The sequence below is a fragment of the Antedon bifida genome, chromosome 10 (genome assembly GCF_963402885.1).
Source record: "Antedon bifida chromosome 10, ecAntBifi1.1, whole genome shotgun sequence".
In the NCBI taxonomy this organism is placed as follows: domain Eukaryota; kingdom Metazoa; phylum Echinodermata; class Crinoidea; order Comatulida; family Antedonidae; genus Antedon; species Antedon bifida.
Genome location: NC_136235.1, coordinates 4,177,014 through 4,197,290, shown reverse-complemented (window position 1 = coordinate 4,197,290; position 20,277 = coordinate 4,177,014). Strand labels below are relative to the sequence as shown.

At 33.7% G+C, this 20,277-nt stretch overlaps 2 protein-coding genes across 6 annotated transcripts in view; both read right to left on the bottom strand.

Moving 5' to 3' along the window:
- LOC144853948 (putative E3 ubiquitin-protein ligase HERC1) overlaps window positions 1-15,221 on the bottom strand; it is a 43,873-nt gene extending 28,652 nt beyond the window's left edge. For 3 of the 4 annotated variants that reach the window (XM_078711816.1, XM_078711818.1, XM_078711819.1), the window contains exons 1-25: window positions 15,200-15,221; window positions 13,340-14,300; window positions 12,986-13,072; window positions 12,301-12,489; window positions 11,664-11,831; window positions 10,851-11,088; window positions 10,538-10,681; window positions 9,944-10,071; window positions 8,272-8,416; window positions 7,824-7,995; window positions 6,968-7,102; window positions 6,718-6,883; window positions 6,363-6,488; window positions 5,232-5,432; window positions 4,958-5,110; window positions 4,396-4,726; window positions 3,996-4,205; window positions 3,435-3,608; window positions 3,118-3,235; window positions 2,220-2,434; window positions 1,786-2,037; window positions 1,298-1,380; window positions 1,018-1,123; window positions 557-693; window positions 164-382 (exon numbers count right to left, since the gene is read on the bottom strand). In XM_078711816.1, the coding sequence (XP_078567942.1) occupies window positions 164-382; window positions 557-693; window positions 1,018-1,123; window positions 1,298-1,380; window positions 1,786-2,037; window positions 2,220-2,434; window positions 3,118-3,235; window positions 3,435-3,608; window positions 3,996-4,205; window positions 4,396-4,726; window positions 4,958-5,110; window positions 5,232-5,432; window positions 6,363-6,488; window positions 6,718-6,883; window positions 6,968-7,102; window positions 7,824-7,995; window positions 8,272-8,416; window positions 9,944-10,071; window positions 10,538-10,681; window positions 10,851-11,088; window positions 11,664-11,831; window positions 12,301-12,489; window positions 12,986-13,072; window positions 13,340-14,281 (4,839 nt within the window). In that variant the 5' untranslated portion in view covers window positions 14,282-14,300; window positions 15,200-15,221. Of the gene's footprint in view, window positions 1-163; window positions 383-556; window positions 694-1,017; window positions 1,124-1,297; window positions 1,381-1,785; window positions 2,038-2,219; window positions 2,435-3,117; window positions 3,236-3,434; window positions 3,609-3,995; window positions 4,206-4,395; window positions 4,727-4,957; window positions 5,111-5,231; window positions 5,433-6,362; window positions 6,489-6,717; window positions 6,884-6,967; window positions 7,103-7,823; window positions 7,996-8,271; window positions 8,417-9,943; window positions 10,072-10,537; window positions 10,682-10,850; window positions 11,089-11,663; window positions 11,832-12,300; window positions 12,490-12,985; window positions 13,073-13,339; window positions 14,371-15,199 lie in introns of those variants that run through there. The other variant, XM_078711817.1, reaches the window with a different exon arrangement.
- Window positions 15,222-15,570: 349 nt separating this feature from the next.
- On the bottom strand, window positions 15,571-19,710 carry LOC144853954 (protein ABHD8-like). Of its 2 annotated transcripts, none has more exons than XM_078711831.1 (5): window positions 19,580-19,710; window positions 18,264-18,906; window positions 17,956-18,126; window positions 17,107-17,317; window positions 15,571-16,738 (listed from the first exon to the last, which is right to left on the bottom strand). In XM_078711831.1, the coding sequence occupies exons 2-5, from the start codon at window positions 18,827-18,829 to the stop codon at window positions 16,595-16,597; spliced, it is 1,092 nt and encodes a 363-aa protein (XP_078567957.1). In that variant the 5' UTR covers window positions 18,830-18,906; window positions 19,580-19,710; the 3' UTR covers window positions 15,571-16,594. The 2 variants fall into 2 exon arrangements, with proteins under 2 accessions (XP_078567957.1, XP_078567958.1); XM_078711832.1 differs by having other exon boundaries at window positions 19,630-19,695.
- Between the last annotated feature and the right edge of the window lie 567 nt (window positions 19,711-20,277).

The window sequence follows — 20,277 nt, the reverse complement described above, 5'->3', positions numbered from 1 at the left end:
CTGAATATATGGAAACCTTAGCTATGGTGAGCTAATTGTTGCACTGACATTTTATTCATGATGGCTGTAAGGATTTGAGTAAAATCATTTACGAATTTATCCAGACATTTTATTTTTCAGTTATGTGGTGTGTTACTGCAGTAATACTACTAAATAAACAAACCTGATAATGATATAGCTGATTCGATTCAGGTGTAGATTCCAAAGGCAGTCCAAACTCAAAGCAGCCGCTAAGAAACTGTAAATATACAGTGCTGAGAAGGGGCATGGAACTGAACGTAGGTGTGAAGCTACTAAATAGGCCTGGAAGAACATCCTTTGCTTTAGTACTTTCACCACCATGAAGCAACGCATATATCTGATGCAGAGAATCTAGACGAATCTAAATATACAGAATTTAAAACCATGACCATTTATATGTAAGTATAATTAGACTAACTTGGACAAAAGATATTGGCAAATCATTAATGCAATCTACGGTAATTAAGGTACTTAAATACATATATCATCATTGCAAAATGTTGCTCTTATTTGATATAAACATTTTAATAATTACCTCAGCTCTACTTTGCTGTCTCTGCATGGCTGTGATAATCAACTTGGGGTCAGTACACGACCCCTCTTCTTCAAACTTGGCTGATGATGAAAACTCACTACAAACAAACTCACATATTTCTGAACAAATGTCATTAACTGAAATATTAGAAAGGAGGTTGTATGCAAAGTAATTGAAAAAAATAATTGGTTGATTGTTTTATTTCATATGTTAAAATATCAAACTTGGACAACTCAAAAAGAGAAAAAAATGGAACAGTCCACACTTGACCATGGTACTATACTCAAATCATTATCAGATTATTTTCAAAGTATGCCCTTACAATAGCTAAAATGCAGTGTACTCGCCCATTGATTCTTTACATTTAAACAGTTGGCAAGCTAGTTTATCATTTGTCAGCCAATTCATCCTTATCATTTACAACTTATATCAAGTTATATAATTACAAATTCAAACCCTACCTTGCTGCACATGTTTCAAGTCGCACTTTTCTGATCGACCTTGTACCGTATTACTTTTTTCAGACTTGTACTGAGGTTGGCTATGATCACTTTTTGAAACTGTTGCCTATAAATAAATAGAAAGCAGTTCAGTTAGGAAAGCATTTATTTAGCAAATTTCAGGGTACAATGCGACTTCAATATTTTTTTATTTAATTGGCGCAATATAACTGTTTGATTATTATTATACAAAAGAGCACCACATTCAAATTTCAAGTAAAATTTATTAATTTACATTTACCAATTGTTGCTCATTATTCTCGTCATATTGCTCTTCCGTTTCCAGTTCTGAATCACTAAGTGAGTAATGCACATCTGCTTGGTCTACAGATAAAACACATAAACATTAATAATATCTTATTCTAAAGGTATTAACCATTGGTACAAACTATATTTCTCTATATAAAAATAGATAATTATTTATTTACTTTATAATTGCAAAGTGCGACAAAACATAAATTTTTAAATTATCAGTTTTTGAAGGTGCAAGTCAACTAAAGTCCATAAGTCATAGTAGTCAAAGTTCAAAATTGACCAATTATAACAATGTATTATAAATGTATTACTCCTATATACTGTACAGTATATATGTATTATAACCAATTTATTGAAGCAGTCAAATTAGTTTATTCTCCTGGCATCATAAACACCTGCTAAATCTGAACAGGTTATGCAACGAAAATTAAAGAGGAATGTTCCGATTTGTGAATTGGTTAATGTATTACTAACCTTTGCTTTTTTTTGTTTGGTTGTCTTGGTTACTAGCCCCACTATCATCTTTCTGAATATTAGTTTTAGGGATAGACGAATTGACAGCCAATAAAAGAAATGCTGCACGTTCTATTACACATTTACAAGCCTCGGAGAAGTTACAGCTATCTTCGTCATTTTCCTCGTTCACTTTCTCTTCCTTTGGTGGCGGTTCCTCCTCCCGATTTTGTAGCTCAAGGGCCAACGCATGTTGCTTTTCTGCAATTGACTCTAAATATATTGGGCGAGAATTAAGTAATGCTGAATTTTTTTTGGAACAGCTATAATTATGTGTAAATTGTATGTATATTGTTATAATAAAAATATTGCTAGATTTAAAAAAATAATTGGTATTATATATATATATTGATTGGAGTGGTGTGTAAGAGTGTCAGTACCATTATAAAACTTACTAAACATTTGTTTTATTTTAAGTTGTCCTTTTGGTCTGGCTTCACCTTCCTTTTCCTGTTCACTACACTTTGCACTGCTAGCTGTGTCAGACTGCTGTAATGTCTTGCTGTATGTTGCTCCCCTCTTGTCATGCATTCTTGTAGTGACCAGAATTCTACGCACTTTGTATACAGTCCAATATATCTCAACCAGGGCACTGGAAGGAGCTTGCTTGCTGTTTACATTCAAAAACAAATTAATTCAAACTAGAATTTAATTCGTCAAATCATGCTCTAAATTTATCAAAATGTCATTTTAAATTTTTAACACGCAATTTTTGGGCATGACCTTGTGTATGCGTACGTTTTATAATATTTTTACCCTTGACCTGAAGTTTATGTATAGTTAATTTGATTGATTTGTGAGGACGAATTATGAAGATATGATTGATAATGTGATTTCACAAAACAGCATATAATTGACCTCACAGACGAGTGATCACGCTGAAAAGCTTATTAGGATTAAGTTCCATTATTTGAAAGATATTGTGACATTTTGATAATTGACATTTAACTTTTTGAGATAATTGTTACACAAAATAGTGTAGAGAAATAAGCAAAGAAGGTGATAAATAAGGTGATCAATAACAATAGGTGATCATTTTATGCTAACTGATCACCTAATAATTGTTAAGTTGTATACAAATGTTTATAAAATTGCCTATCATGTTAAAAATAATGTAGAAATAGCAAGATAAAATTGAACATATATTCACATAATAACACATATAAAGAATATTGAAGCTGTGGTATGAATATTCTTCAAACAATAACATTCATTCTACAGCACACAGCATTTTAGACTTAAATAATCAACTTTAAAACAATACAATAATATACAGCATAGATATCACTTTACCTTGAAGATATATCAAGAATCGGCTGTCGACAATGTTTGAGAAGACAGGCTAGCAAGCATTGTGATGCGCGGTCTAATAGAGCATGCTCAATGTTCTCCCCTTCACTACAATCCCAATCTGAATGTATAAATTATCGATAAAACAACATTAAAAAATTAAATTATCAAAAAAAGAATCAAATATTAAATATTAAAAAAGCAGCTAAAATATATGTATTTTAATTCAGCAGCAATGAAATGACAACAATTTTTAATGGTAGCTTGTCACTAATAATATATCACCAGACATAGGCACCTATTTATATATTATATTTTACCTTTAGATTTTGCATATGAATGCATCTCTGTAAACATTGTATTGCCAGGCTCTCCAATCTTGCCAACAGCGAGATCAAGTAACTTCATCAAATCAGGTGCTACTTCAAATTCAGAGGAATCATAATCATCGTCACCACTGATTACTGCTTCACACACATGACTCACCATTTTCTCTGTACATTTGAAGAAAAAAACAAAAACAAATATGAGGACACGATTTACAATATCTGAAAAGTAGGTTTAAACGTAAACAAGATCTAAGCTTGATTAATCAGATGGGTGAATTGTTTGGGCTCATAATAGGGATGCTTGTTAAAATGGTGGTTATTTCAACATTTGAATTATTTACATTTAAATGTAATGTTATGAGAAGATAATAGTAATAAAAGTGTTATGTAGGCATAGGAATAAAGAACAGGTCAGAAGGCAATTATTCCATACCCATACTTCATATTTTTCAGCACATTACAACCTTTCTCCTAACTTTTCTTGAAACAAATATTTTGATAAAGAATTTAAAATATATATTCTTTCTGTCAACACACTATATTTGCACATACCTAACTCCTTATTACTGGATGATTCTAGGCCATCTGAGAATAGTTTACTCTTGAGCCAAGTAGTCGTCTTTCTTTCCTCCTTAGAAGTTGGCATCCACACCAACATTCCTCCAAGACATCTTCCAATCACCAAACTACATGTACGCTCAAGATCCACTAACCACACCCATGATTTGAAGGGCTGTTGAACACTGGTGCTTGATGGATTACCTAATTTGTAGAATCCATGATTTGGTTACATTTAAACATATGATATATAACTGGAGGGAAATATCAAGTTGTACATAAGGGAAAGCCTCATTAGTGTGTAAAGAAAAGCAAAGGCAAACACAATCTGACGGATTATCTGACCATATTACTTCCTAATTTGACTCTATAGCTTCTTAGGAATCACATTTACCTTGCATTGGCCATTCCAACTCCTGCTCTTCCAACACAGCAGCTGCTGGCAGTGATCTATTCAGATGGTCAAGTTCAGGGAGTAAGCACAACAGATGGATTAGCAAAGGTCGCGTCACAGTCACAGGAAGCAAGAGAAGTGAATGGAGTATTAGTGACAACATTGCACCAGCAGCAGAATTAAAGAGAACATCTTGTAACTTCTCTCTGAGGGCATAAGATACTTGACAGTGGTTCTGTTGTAGTAAAGCTATAGACCTCTGCAGGACCTCGACAGCATGAGGTAGTAGAAGAGACAGGTGCTGCTGAAGGAGTCCAACACAAGAGGCAACCTATACAAAACCATATTCAATTAATTGGTAGCTTACCTAAACAATACTTATAATACATATATGTTTCGGTATTCTCATACATCATCACTGAATAAACTGATTAGCTAAACACAAGATTTATTTATACAAAATAACACATATAATTTCATTTTGTGCCTTTGTGCATGTATTATTGACTTGAGCATCAGTTGTTGTCAGTACAAGATATCTGATAAAATACATTAAACCTACCCCTTCTCCTGTGCTGTTGTAACAATAAGCCAACAGGTGTTTTTGAAGTGATGATAGAAGTTCTCGCAGGTGTGATGGAGGGGCATACTCTTCATGTCGTACCTGCTTTTGACTTTTATCACTGTTCTTCTCCAATTCACCAAAAGCTTGCTCCTAAAAATTGTGTTTCCAACATTTTAGAAATTAAATTGTCACTAATCATATTTTTTTTTAAAATGTTAATCTTAATCGTATTTACAATACTACAGTGCCATAAACACTATTAAATACTTACAGTGTGATAGCCAACATTTCTTAGCAGTGTCTTCATAAGTACTTCTGCTAGATGTGTGTCTTGTCCATCCATTAGCTGATAAGAAGCATCGGTGCTATAAGATGCATCTACCTCAAGGTCAGTAGGAGATGTGAAGCCGAGTAAAGATGCTACATGTATATTCTCTTGAAGACTAGTTAATATGATACCAAGCTGCATCCTCTAGTTAAACAAAAATTGATTGAAAATAGTAAGAAACTTACAAGTTACTTACTCTTTCAGTATCAAGGTATCTATCTTTTAGTTTTAAAATAGGATTTATTTATTCCATGGATGTAAGAGTGTTGGGCGGGGGACACTTACAGCAGAATCTTTCACCGTAAAGTTTATATTCTTCCACCCAGCTTAATGTAAACACAGCAATCACCCAAGAAAACTCTGGGTAAAGAAATATACTGTTTTTACCAACTTTTATTAATTTATAACCCTAGATTTCTTTAGACAGTGCTCTCAGAACCGCCTGCCAGACGTCCCGGGGCAATTAAAAAATCATGTCAGGCATTTAGAATTTCTCTACCCATGTCCCAAAGGGAAACCTAAAGTATTTTTCCAGACATCAACAAAAAGTACGTGAATAGAAATTTCCCACTACTTCAAATATAAATAGAATTTTTCAACGATGAAAGAGGCACCGGTGAACTACTAGTCTTCTAATTACAGTAACAACGTTCGTCTGTTGATCGTACTAAGGATGACGACCGAAATCAAAGTTTGAAATATGCAATTGTAAATCATAATAATGTATCTCTATAATTGTCATGGCTACTGTAACTAATTAAAACTCCAATTATTAATGTTCAAAATCTAGATATTGGTATAAAAAAAATTAATTAAATGAAATGTGGGCAAGTTAAATTATTGTCGGGACAACATTGTACAATTCTGCGAGGCCTGTTGGATACATTTCCAGTCTGTAGATAGGAAGAGGATAGAATGAGACAAGAGAGTCCTTAGAATATAATTCTGACATTTACAGGGAAGTAAATCTACGTTTTATAAATTAATTGTTGTTATGAGACCACCAGATTGCAAGGCAAAAGGTGAAACCATGTAAATTCCTGCGGGTAGAATAAATTAAAGAAATTTAGTTACCTGTCCTCTAGATAAACTATCCCATCTATCAGGTCCTTGAGGTAGCAGAGTATGAAGAAGCTCCATTCTCTCTCTAAGGGGTGGAAGCAATAAAGGTGCTCCTATAGATAGCGTTTCATTTACAGCCTGCAGAAAAAAAAAAGAATATAAATACTCTTTTAATTAAAAAATAGTAATTCTGAAATAAACTATGGTGCTTCTATAGGTTTAAAATTAACAAACATTAGTTTAAGTTTAATAACTGGTCAACGGAAAGTTTTAAAAATATTTTATCATCCAGAATTCAAGGTCTTATTTTCTTACACAATTCATTAAAGTAGTAATACATTATTAATAGATCATAACAAACTTTTACCTTCTGAACACAACCTGGGGTACTTGAATCCATTAGCCTAAACAGAAGATGTCTAAGTGGTCTGGCTTGGTTACCAAGGATACTAGCTGCAACACCACCTGCTTGTGCCAATTGGAGATGAGTACACAGTAATTTTAGGCAGAGCATTACAAAATGATGATGTTCCCTAAAAAACAAACAATAACAAGTTAAAAGCTAATATAAATTCATTTAATAATAATTTTAAATTGTTGTCAGTGGTTTAGTTTACCTTGGAGTGGGAAATGGAACTGGTGGATGTGTTTGGTCAAAGCCATCGCAGTATCTTTCAAGGAATGACCGTAGATGACTGAATGTCCCTTCTTGAAGATCTACACAAAACGGCCTATGCCATGCTACAACTTGTCTAGAATAAAAATCAAACACACAAATCCTTTGAGAGATAATGATCATTATAAACTAGACGAATTATAGGTTATATGTATTGATTTATATCAAGATAATTGATTTTAAAAAGATATGATTGATTGATTTTGTCAGAATCTTAAATTATTTATAATATATATGAAAGATAGGATCTTGGTAACGCAAATACAACAGCATGTGAAAAAATGAACGTCAAAATAAAATAGCCAACATAACGTCTTCACCGAGTCTGATTGTATTGAGTTGCATATTAAACGAAGCCAATGAACCATTCTATATGTTGACGCGAACATTTACAGGGCTTACTATATTGAAAATTTGAGTATTTTGAGGTTAAAAATGACGTTTTGAAATGAAAATGAAGCACGAGAAGTCGTCTGTGCTGTGCTTGATGATGATGGCTCGGATATTGATGTCGATTACGATGTAGGCCTAGCTAGCTAGCTCGAAAGAAATTGATGAAGGCCAAGGCAGCCAAGGTGGTATGGACGTGGACTCCTCAAAGTATCTATGCCTAGGTCTAGTAGGTCAGCGCTAGGCTACTACTACTATATTAGCTAGTTTGTTTATTCTCGCGTTGATAAAAAAAGAGCTGGCAAGCAGGAAATACCTCACTGAAATGTACTGGCAGTACAGAACAATGGGCCAATAAACATCCGGCAATCAATGGGTTAAAGTAGTTTTTAACATAGAAGACTTACCTATCTGTTGGAAGTGCTGTCCAAACAATACTATGCGATGTACCTGCTGATATCTGATGAACTGTTACACCTTCTAAACCTACCACTTTCTTGGGACGTGTGATTGGACTAGTAGTGTGACTTTGTCCACATTGACCCATTGCATTGTTACCCCATGCATATACTTCATTATCTATTAAAGAAATTATGTCACAAGATTAATAATAATCAAATAACCTATACAAAAATTATTGCCATATCATTTGATAGCAAGCTTTTGATTTTGGATTAAAAACATTCTAATTTGAATGCAACGAATATGGTTGTACTTTGTGTTTGATTTGATACCAGATTGAGGATGACAGTTTTAGGTACAGCACCCCTATTAGGGAACAATTTGGTGGCTCCTGAAGGTGTCCCTTTAATAGTGATTCTACCATAAGTCACATACAATTAAAAGCACACATACCGTGGCTAAGAGCAAGACAATGGCTATCTCCCATTGATATATCAACAATCCTAATTGACTGGAGATCTTCAATGACCTTAGGTCTAAGGATAGTGACCTCTGATGATCCACACCCTAATGTTGCACCATGCCCCCACGCATATACCTAAAAGACACAAAAATAATTAGAATAGTGTATACCAATACATTAAAGATGTGTGTGCATTATGCATGATGCTAATTAGGATTGTTTACAACTCGTCACGGTTGAGAAGGTGTTTTCACACAGATCGCGAGGAAGTTTTACAATTATGCATACAGAGTAGCCAAACAATATGTGTAATGTAACAATATGTGGTCAAGGACCACTTCATTAAACTTTGGAGGCAATCCGGACCACGGTCCCAATTCTGGACCACTTTTTAGTATCATTTTCAGACCTGCTAGTGCTAAAAGATAGAGAGAATTTTCAAAAGCCAGCGAGCAGTCTTAAAGTAACAAGTAAACTGAAATTGCATTTTCTTGAGAAATACTTGTCCAAAAAACTTCATTTTTGTACAAAAGACAGAGTTATAATTTGTGATTTGTAATTTTAAAACATAATTTGATTTAATGTACAGGTTTAAAAAACTTATTTCTTTTCAAATTCACCCGTTTGTTTTTGGCGTACCTGTTCTATTGTTAGTCAACTGAAACTATTGTTAGTTGAAAGGCTTGTTACATAACCATTACACCAAACTCGCATACACATACTTGTAGTGAAATTAGCCTAAATCACATACAGCATTAAGACACACACACATATATATATATTAGATGTTTCACCGTTGTATACTAATATCCCTTACGAAGAAGGAGCCGACGCATGCATTTTAAATTATGGTCAATCTTTGTTCAAGTACTTTCACTTTGTTGCCCGAACGCTCTGCTAACTTTTCTGGCTGTTTTACACTATTGTTTTGATAGCTTTTCGCTTTTTTTTGTATCTTCATTGAGATCCAGCCACTGATACCCACAGCTTAGTCATTTTTTTTTCCTGAAAAAATTTATGTAGAATTTTACAGTAGACGGAGGTATGCATTCTCGGAGTGCATTCCTAGTTTTATGTTGAATTGCATACATTGGCTATTCTTCCAATATGACAAAATGCTCGAAGCGTGGTAGAAATACGAACACGTTATTCAAACAAGCTCTCGATAATGTTGGAATGGCCAGACAAGCCTTCATTAACAACTCCCGCTTGTTTTGAATCGGCATTTATTTATTATATGCCATCTAGAACACTCAGAGTTACAGATTAAATTTTTATATTATGTATTAGGTTTTGACAAAAGGTCAAAATACAAAGCTTTATAAAATCAAATTCTGCATACTGTAATAATAATTCTTATTTTTCAAATTTCTTCAGAGATAACCTTTGAATTACAAGGTTAGATGTATAAACAGTATTAAGTTTTAAGTGCATGTGAGTTAAAGTTCAATACCATATTAAATATAAGAATGAATCAATCAAATATAAAACAAATATTTTTTAATTGTCTAATCGTGACCCTGGATAATATATAGACAAACAAATAAGCTTAACAAGAGAAAGAAAAAACAAACAAAAAAAGTTAACACAAAATAAATGTAAGACTAATTAAAAGTCTTGTGAAACTGAAAACTACTCTTTTATGTACTCTATAAAACTAACCTGCCCTGATGCTGTGAGGGCCAGTGAGGATTGGCTACCGCAGCTAACTTTGCGTATGAACATTCCAAGCAATGCTTCAATCACCTTGGGTTTGTACACTCTAATGGTATCACCATGTCCAAGCTTACCTGAAATGATGCAATCAGTATATTTGTATTACAAATCTCCCTGTAATCTCCAAAATAAATGGAAGAATCTTAACTTTTCAGTGAAATACTGGGTTCCCCCCAATTTGTTTCAGACTGTTGTTTACCAGTTAGGCCTACAAAACTAAGCCAATCTAGGCTAGGCCTAAAGACCGTCCACGAGAGGACATTCACCACGAGCTACTTAGGTAGTGCATTGTTTCTCTCTTTTTATCATAAATTACGTACAAACGTACATCTAAGACAAGGAATAACCTGGTTTAATGTTTTTAAAGTAATATATATGCATTATTTTTACAAAACGTCAAAATTGTAGCAAATGGGTCTTTAATTAATTAGTAAATTGATACAATTGATATGCTTTTTACAAGAAATAAATAAAAGCATTTTTTTCACCTATTTAAAATGTGATCCCAAAATTTCTCTTGTTATAGTTTTTTGTTCTTACCATTATCACCACCACCAAATGACCACACAGTTCGGCCATCTTGAGAGACCGCTATTGTGTGAGAACTCCCACACAGAACTTGACCAACACTACTGATGTCTTTGACCAGAGTCGGACAGTTCTTACTGTTACTATCTCCATGACCTACACAAACATAAATCATAATTTGGTTATTTTAAGATCGTAATACTTTACACAAAAATCCTGATTACAGGATAGAAAAATCCAGGTTTTGAACCTACAACCCTGGGATTGTTAAGCAAGCATGTTAACCATCAGTGCCAGGTTCTAGGCTAGTAACTGTTTTTCTTACCTAATCTTCCATAATCTCCTTCACCCCATGTATACAACTGACCATCATGTGTAATACAGGCACTATGGCGGTACCCAGCGGATATCCCTACAACAACCTTGCCAGTTAAAACGCCTTGGATCATCTTTGGATATTTCTGTGTAGCTGTGTTACTATGGCCCAACTTTCCATAGTCACCATCACCCCAACTAAAAACTTGTCCTTCTGTGGTTAGGGCAAGGGTGTGTCCATCTGAACCCTGTAAGACATAAACAATATATTTGAATGAGATCAATACATTTCAACACCTTATATACATTATTATGCAATCATAAATAGTTTAATTTCTAAACATAATTGCTTCAAAAAGAAATTTGGATATTAATAGGCCTGTCAGACTTCTTGTATGCTCACGTGCAGCCAATTATATACATATTTATTGTATGCGAGATATTTTCATAGTTGATATTGAATTGATCACTTTATTTCAGAATAAATATTCCATATATACAACAAAAATTAATACAAAACAGAAAATCACACTAAAATAGGACATTTGAATATCGTAAAAATTGATTTATTATTAATCAAAAAATTAAAAGTTCTAATAGTTTTATATATCATATTTCAAGGAAATCTTTTTTTTTATGCATGCATTGTCTAGTTTATGGAACAATAAATTTGATTTATCGATGTCAGCATATTTTGTTAGTGCCCTCTAAATAATTGGCTTAGCTTCCAATTTTTACCAGCAAAAATATACTATTGACTGGCTAACATAGTTGAAATATAGATGGCCATGAAGATGGCATGAATTTAAACATAATACATTACCTTTGAAGATGAGACTTTAGTTATCATATAGTTTTCAAAATTGAGTGTCTTAAGTTGTGTTTGGTTGTTTGAATCTCCTAGGCCTAGTCTACCATAACTGCCTTTCCCACATGCTTTCACAGTACCATCACTATTTGTCACAAATGTGCAATACTGGCCAGCTTCAACCTGAAAAAGTCAAGTTTCATTTAAAGTGGTGTCAAGGGTAGAGATGTGTAAAGGGTGGGGAGGCTTGTAAGTAAGTGGTGTCATGGGTAGGTGTGTAAAGGGTGGTAAGGCTTGTCAGTAAGTGGTGTCATGGGTAGGTGTGTAGGGGGTGGGGAGGCTTGTCAGTAAGTGATGTCAAGGGTAGGTGTGTAAAGAGTGGTAAGGCTTGTCAGTAAGTGGTGTCAAGGGTAGAGATGTGTAAAGGGTGGGGAGGCTTGTCAATAAGTGGTGTCAAGGGTAGAGATGTGTAAAGGGTGGGGAGGCTTGTCAGTAAATGGCAACCAATTTTTTGGAGAGGCTTGTTTTCAGAATATATTTAAAATGGATGTAAAGTGGAGAAATGTTTCAACATTTATACATGTTTTTTTTTAGTCAGCTTATCCACGTAATATTTCCAATGCTATGCGTAAGATCATTGGTGAGTAATTACCTGTTGTGGATTGGCAAACGAGGGTGCTAATTTAGGCTGAAGGATCTTCTCTTGACTTCCTTCTGCTAGTTGGTGACTACTATTACTTCCCCACACATATACCTCAGTCGTTTCTGGTAAGATCACATTGCTAGTTTTCTCTTCAGGACAAGTGCAGGTCCTAGCATATTCTGACCCAAGGCGAGTGATCTTGAAAAAAAAAATTAATACAGTATAAATTATGAAGGTCAGATTATCTGAACAATGATCCATGTCTATCATAGCTTTTGACAGACAGCTCAATGCAAATGTGCCTAAATGTTCTTTTATCCAGAATCCTAATTGAAGTGTATGCATATTGCTCGTGTGCACTTTAAAGAACCTAGTACATCTTTCGAGACGAGTATGGGGTTACCCCGGTGTACTAGTTCACACACACACTGTCGTGGACAGACGTAATGGCGCCGTAGTTGGCTGCCGATGACACGATGAGAAGAATGTTGTTGAAAAGGTGTAACATCTAAGTCCACATCGCTCTGATCTTCATGAAATAGCGCTATATAAATGTCGCATTACATTACATTATTAATTTTACAATAGAACCATATCAAAGGGCATCCATATTAGTAACAACCTTACATAAATAACATATTAAAAAATAGTACATGTAGTAATGAATTTTAATTTGTATTAATTGCACACTCACTTCTTCCAAGAGGTATAATGCAGCTTTATATAATGGACACTGTCCGGTATCTTCTAAACCACTTGTTCCTCTGTCAGTCAAACAACCCTAAAACGAATAACAATAACATATTACACACATTTTGGTATTAAACCTAATTGAAGAAAAATAAAAAAAATATTGAACAAATATTATTAATTAAACAGTGAAAGTAAAGATTATTGTTTAATATCAAAAATTTAAATTAAATATTTTCCCCCCTAAAATAGTGTGTACTGTAATTCTGAGTAGCAATTGAAAACACAATAATTTTATGTCAGTTTAATAATTTAAAGCTTTTTAAAATCTACTGTAATATTTATGCACTAGACTTACCACAGCTTTTCGCATCTGACAAATAACATTTAGATAAAATTCATATGAAATACATCCTGGTTTATAGCACGTAGAAGATCCATCAGGAGTGGTGGTTGTGGTCGCAGTTGAAGCATTTAAAGCCATCTCAATCCAATCCAAAAGAAACTGTAAAGATCCACGTTGTACTGCCAAACCAAGTATCAACTCCGACGCCAACTGTTGCCCTTCAAGATCAGCTCCACAACTGGGAACAGTTGTCGACTTCAAAAACCCTGTTACTTGTTTCAAACACTCGATGCCCAAGTTTGGAATTTTGCTTTCGTTGGCAAGTGAGAGAGGGGGTAGAGTAGCGACAACATCAATAGCAGTTCTAAGGACATCGTTACATAAATTTACTTGAGGTTGACTCTGTTGCAGTGGCTGCTGTTGAAACCAGTTCTGTCTAAGAAGAGCAAAGAGTAAACTTAGACCTGTGCGTACTCCCATTTCGACAAGAGCGTCTGTTCCAAAATTAACCTTTTGAAGGCAAGCTTTATCATCCACTTTGTTTGATTGCGACTGCTGTAACTTCTGTTCTTGTTTAACTTTTTCCTTATCATGAAATTTACTTGATATAGCGTAAAATACTCGTTGAAGGATGACAAGGCGCTTCTGAAGTCCCGAAGCGAAGGGAGAATCACTGCACACACTTCTCGCTAAACTTTGTTGATTATTTAAAAGTGCTTTTAGATAATGTTCCTGTTCTTCAAGGGATGGTGTCTCTCTTTCAAAATCTGGAAGATGTGGTCCTTGTAGGTGAACGCCTTGTCGTGGAAGACTTGATATTTCTTTATTTGTTTCCAGTATTTTATAGAGTTTCTGGACACCATCTCGGCATGTGATCTCTCTCCAGTCTTCCATAATCCAGGAGGAATTGAGATGCTCCAACCATTTCAATTTAACAGGCATTGTTCCCGCCATTTTAATTCAATAGATTAGCCTGGGAATTGACAGTAAGTTAAACATGCTGTTAGTACACAATTTATTAATGAACATCTAACCTGTTAATTATTAAATATCTATAGACATTGTAAGAAATTTTATAGGTATTATCAATATTTGTTTACATATAATTTTTTTACATTTTTTATTTATTCAACTTCTCACTAACACTGATACTGTGAAGGATCGGGACCAACAGGTGGTAAACACCTCTAAAAACGGTCCAGTCACAATTGCACAGTGACAGTGGCTGTGTTTGTGTGGACTACAATTATAGTACACCATCCTCCTACTCGTCTCGAAAGATGTACTACTACTAGGTTCTTTAAAGTGCACATGAGCTAGATTTCAAATACGACCAATATCATCGTATACCCACCTCCTGGGCCTACCTAGCCTAAATACTAATCAGATCTAGTACTAGGCGGCTTTATAATTAAATTTAGACTTAGTTACGCCTAGGTAGGGCCAGACCTCTACTAGGCTAGCTAGCCTAGGCCTAGGCGGAGAGAGACGAGGCCTAGGCCTAAGTTTACTTTTCTATTAATTTATTTAAAATTAAATTTAAATGATTCATTTATTGAGACATTTGATATTTATAAATTAGGGGTACACTAGAAATAGTGAAAATCTATCATACTTATATAATTATAAATAATATAAAGCTAGAGCCTAGCCTAGGCCTCCATCTAATAATACACCACTCCCTTAGAGGGATAGAACCGGATCCGATTCAGTTATCAAGGCACGTCGACGTTAAGCCTAGCCTAGTTTAGTTAGCTAGGTTAGCCTCGCTGTGTACTCTACAAATGCTTACTAAAACTCTAGCAAAACAAGTTGTTTTTCATAAATCTCAAGAATAATTTTAATAATGAAATGTATCAATAATTTACTTACAAGGTAGCTTATGCAATCTCATATTCATACAACCCTACAATTTACAGTCTTTGACAGTGAAACTATCATCCGAAAACAGAACAACAAAACAGCAGCTGCAGCAGAACAAAAATCTGAGGAGAAAAACTGAGGGCGACATTTTAGGCACCACCTTTCTCTATCAATTTTTTTAAATAATTAATTACCGTATATTTTATTTCGATTTTTAAATAATCATATACCAATTTTATGAGGTAAGCAAATTCGATCCAAGTTCTGCCCAATCTTTTACAAATAATAAAAAAATTATAATACTGTATAAGGTTTAATCATTTTTTAAATAAAAATAAATAACGATACCAATAACATGTGTATAATACATTTATTAAAAAATCGCATTACATAACAAAAAAGAATATATATATAAATTTTCTCCACCCCGTAAATTTGCATACTTTGGTAAATTCATTTATAGACCCTACAATTACAGATAATCTCTCAATACAGTAATCGTTTGCAATTTGTCCATGAAACAATCATCTATTCACTATATGAAAATATTCCAAATTCAAAATTGCATTATATTTTATAAATATACTGTAATATTATTGATCTATTTTTTCATTTTTCAAGAATATCAGATTATTTTGTATTAATAATTTACTAAAATCCCAATGTACAATATTACCTAAATATAAACATTTGTTTGCTAAAAATTGTGAAACACTAAATACAATATGAAGTTGTATAGTAAAATGTGAGGTACAATTTGGCTTTTTTCTACTTCAAAAATTAATATTAATATACTACATATGCAATACAAGAATATACAAAATTACTTTGTGCGTTAGTTTTTGTAGTCAAAGGCACTAATTCTGTACAAAGAATATTATGTTCTAAAATATGATTGTATTTTAGAGATGTATATTGTGTGTGATTAAAGGACGATACAATATCATACTAAATAAAACTTTTACTTTAAGCAGAATGAAAAAGAAAGAAATGGCAAAATCAGTGCTCCACTTAAAGCCAACTCAGACAGTGTTGTATGATGAGGCCGGACGAGTCATCTTGTCGGGAAAAAATTAAACATGTTTAATGTTCTCCCAACGACCTAAAAACTACGCCCGCGCTATCTCAAGAGGATCATCTCATCGGGAATCAACTCATACAGCATCAATCAAGACGTTTTGTGGGGCCTCATAATATGACACTGTCCAAGTTGGCCTTTAGTCTCGTACTTATATCAGAAAGCATGGACTGCGTTCTTATCCTATAATTTATGATTTGCTGGTGTGGTAAAATGCAGTGTATGTCATCTCACCATATGAAATAACTTTAAAAAACCACAGTACTAAAATATATTTTATAATATAATATATATAATATTAATAACTCTGGTACAACACATAACATTTAAAATGTCGGAACGCTCTGTACTACTCTTTCTGATGGGTTCTGATTGATGAAATCATTGATAAGTTCATTGACCTCATGTGGAGCCTCCAACATCACCATGTGACCTGCTTCTACAGTTTTCATTCTACAATCACAAAGTGTCTACAAAAAAAAAAGAAATTTGCAAAAATATTATTAGCTAGCTGGGGGAAGGTATGGGTGTTTGGAAATGATTAGGTCCTCACAAGACCACCTTTGGTTGGATGGTTTCAAGGCTGGATCTGGTCCTACCATAAGGTGAAGAGTGAGGGTGTTATTTCTGGAAAAACGCGCCATGAGTTAGGCTAGTCGGCCTATTTATCCTCACTTCTTCTGCTGATCTCTAGTTTGAACAGTACACTCAAGAAGAAGGGGGTGGGAGGAGGTGGTTTGCTAAAGGAGACCAGAAACATCAATAATTTAACCTTGGTTTTGCTGGATACAAGAACACATGAGCCCTGAAACATTTATTTATTTTAAAAACAACTAACCTCTATCATTTCATGTTCTTCATCAATGCCAATAAATCGATCTTGTGTGCCATATATAAGCAGAATAGGTGTGTTTAATGCAGCATGGTAGTTTCTGTCACCCTCAGCCCAATCCTGTCCATTCATCATTGCATGGAGAACACTTGCAGAAGCATTAAATGAGTTATTTTTGTCCAACTTGGCTTGCTGAGATGGATCTTTGAAGGCACGCCTATGGATTGAAAACATTTGATAATTTATAAATAAAACAATTGAATAATGGTTAAAACTTTTTTTTAAAAGTGCTGAATCAATTTTTTTAAAAAAATATCTTCAAAAAATGAAGATAATAATATAAATAAATTCAGAGTTTGAACATGCCATTTTGCAGTTTTAATCAAGTTTTGATTTCACTTGAAAAAGCCAATTTTACGATTTTCTGCTTTAAAATACAGTTTTCAGGTATATAATTGTTTATTTTTTAATCCATTTTTTGGTCAAAGTGAATAAATATTATAAAATGTCATATTTCATCAAAAAAATCTATAACAATTATTTTTTTTCAGATGGACAAATATATTTAAATATTCTAGAGGCATACCACAAATTGTAGGGAATTAATGTCCCATCTGTATCTTGTGTGGTCTTATTTACATTTAATATTGTTCAACATAATCAAGCACAAAAATAAACATCATCATATGTACCAATAACAACTCACTAATGAATCCATTAATAGGGAATTTCAAGGTTTCAACAGGATTACATTTATATTTGTTCAACAGTATCAATACATATATTAAAAAATAATATCTAAAAATAGATAAAATTCATAGTCAACCACGTAACATTAACATTGTAACAACTCACTTAATGAATCCATTGACAATCATCGGCTTTATACAGGACAAGATAAAAGCTGGCAAGCAGAAGATCTGACAAGGCTGTGGCTTTAAAGACTGTGGACCACCACCACTAATTAGTATCACCTTAGATACCTGATTGCTTCTTTCATGAGCTAACTTTACACAGAACGAAGATCTGCAAATAAAAATAAAAAAATCTTGCATCATAGTTAATTATAGAAAAATAATTATAATCACTCAGTGCAATCCTATCATATTATACTGTGTCATAATCAATAAATCAATCAGCTAAATATATAACATAAAACATACCCATATGAGTGTCCAACCAGAATATTTTCTTCTTTGGCGAATGCATCAAATAGTACAAGCATATCTTCTGATAATTCTGAGAATGTATACGCTTTTTTATGCTTAGGTGCACTACTCAATCCGTGACCTAATAAGTCTGGCACAACTATTTCATAATTTTCCTGACAGAAATACTCCACTTGATGCTTCCAGAGCTTGGCAGAACCTCCAACGCCATGGATAAAGAAAATCACAGGATTGGTCGATGAGGCAGAAGCGTTTCCAGCATGATTGACTATTTGTGACTCTGTGACAATTTGGTCTATGACTATATTTTCAGATGAACACCCATAACTGCATTTTGGAGGAATGTTTGATTTAGATTTGGTAGTTTTGATGGGTTGGAATAAGCCTTTTGATACACAATGATGATCAGGTGTTACGTGTTGCACCATTATGTTGCGTCCTTCTCGTATTTCAATGTTTAATATATCACCGTGGACTGATCCAGCAGGATTCACTTGGTTTTTTCTACGCCATTGATGTCCATGTTTGTGTCCACTTTCGTCTTGAAGCATAGTTTGCATCCCTCATCATACTGGTGATGTTTAATCATTTGATTTGATCTGATCGGCAGTTCTTCACCTTTACGTATATTAAATATCTATCAAGTACAAGAGAACAATTTTTAAAACGATTTTCTGAAAGAACACATTACAATTTATTGAAACCTGTAAGATAAAATGAAAACACAAATTATTATAAAATAGGAGATAAACATTTATATTTACTGTACTTAAAAAATAATACCGATGGAGGTTTAAACAAATGTCAATAGTATATTGTTATAGAATTTCTATATTCAAAATTAACTAAAAATATAATGAGCGTTTTCATTAAAAAACGGAGATAATACAAATTAGCGCAAACAAAATAAAACGTGACCGATTCAAACGTAACTAGGAGGCCTAGTAATATGATAAAAAGCATATCTAGCGGTGCTCCATACAAAATACCGGATATTGATTTTATTGCGACCGATTTCATCCGACACCAGAGAGAGGCCTATACACGCTCCTAGCTATTAATTAACAGTGTCCTGGCTGGGGAGCATGCAGAACTAGGCCTAGGCTAGGCCTAGCTAGGGCCAGGCTAGGCATTACTGTAGTTTGAGCTTGAATGGGGAGAGAGGCATTCACTCTCTCTCCCCACTCCACCTCAGACTGTCCTGTGAAGTGTATGAGATGAGCAGAGGACATGCTATTTTAGTAGTAGGCTAGGCCTAGGCCTATAGGCTAACCTTTTTAAAGCTCCATCGAATATATTTATATCCCTACCTGATAACCTACTAGTAGCCCAACATCATCATTCTCGAACTACCATTTACATTGTTACAGTAACAACTGTCATGAATAAATTATGAGCCATAAATCGATAATTGCTTTGTTTGTGTTCATCATAAATGTTGGTGGTGTGTGTGGAGGAGGCCATATAGTCGATTGTTTTGTTTACCGGCCAATCAGCGGTGGCGCCAGACTCTTAGCAACAGTGTAGCAATTAACTTATAACTAATACCGGTATTAATAATATTAAAACAAAATTACTATTATTATACAGTATTGGTGTCTGGCAAAAAAAATAACGTAAACTGCTCATGAATCTATCATGTTTAAAAAAACTGTTGGTTGTTTGACACACTGATTTCAAATATTAATAAATTCAGATTATTGAACCAGCTATGAAGATATAATAAAAATAAAATTTAAAAAAAATAAATATCAACATAGGCTATACATAAATTGTAATATTTTAAAGATTATTTTTTGCTGAAATATGTGTGTATTATCAGTGTTGAATCTACGGATTAAAAAAAACATGTACAAGTTATGCAAACCAAAAAAAACGACAAAAAAACAAATACACTTTGATTTTTTAATTGAGGACAATAAAGTTATCTTGTAAAGAATACCTATAAATAAAATTCAAACATATAACCAAATATCTATTTAAATTTCTTTGTAGAAAATAAAAACAA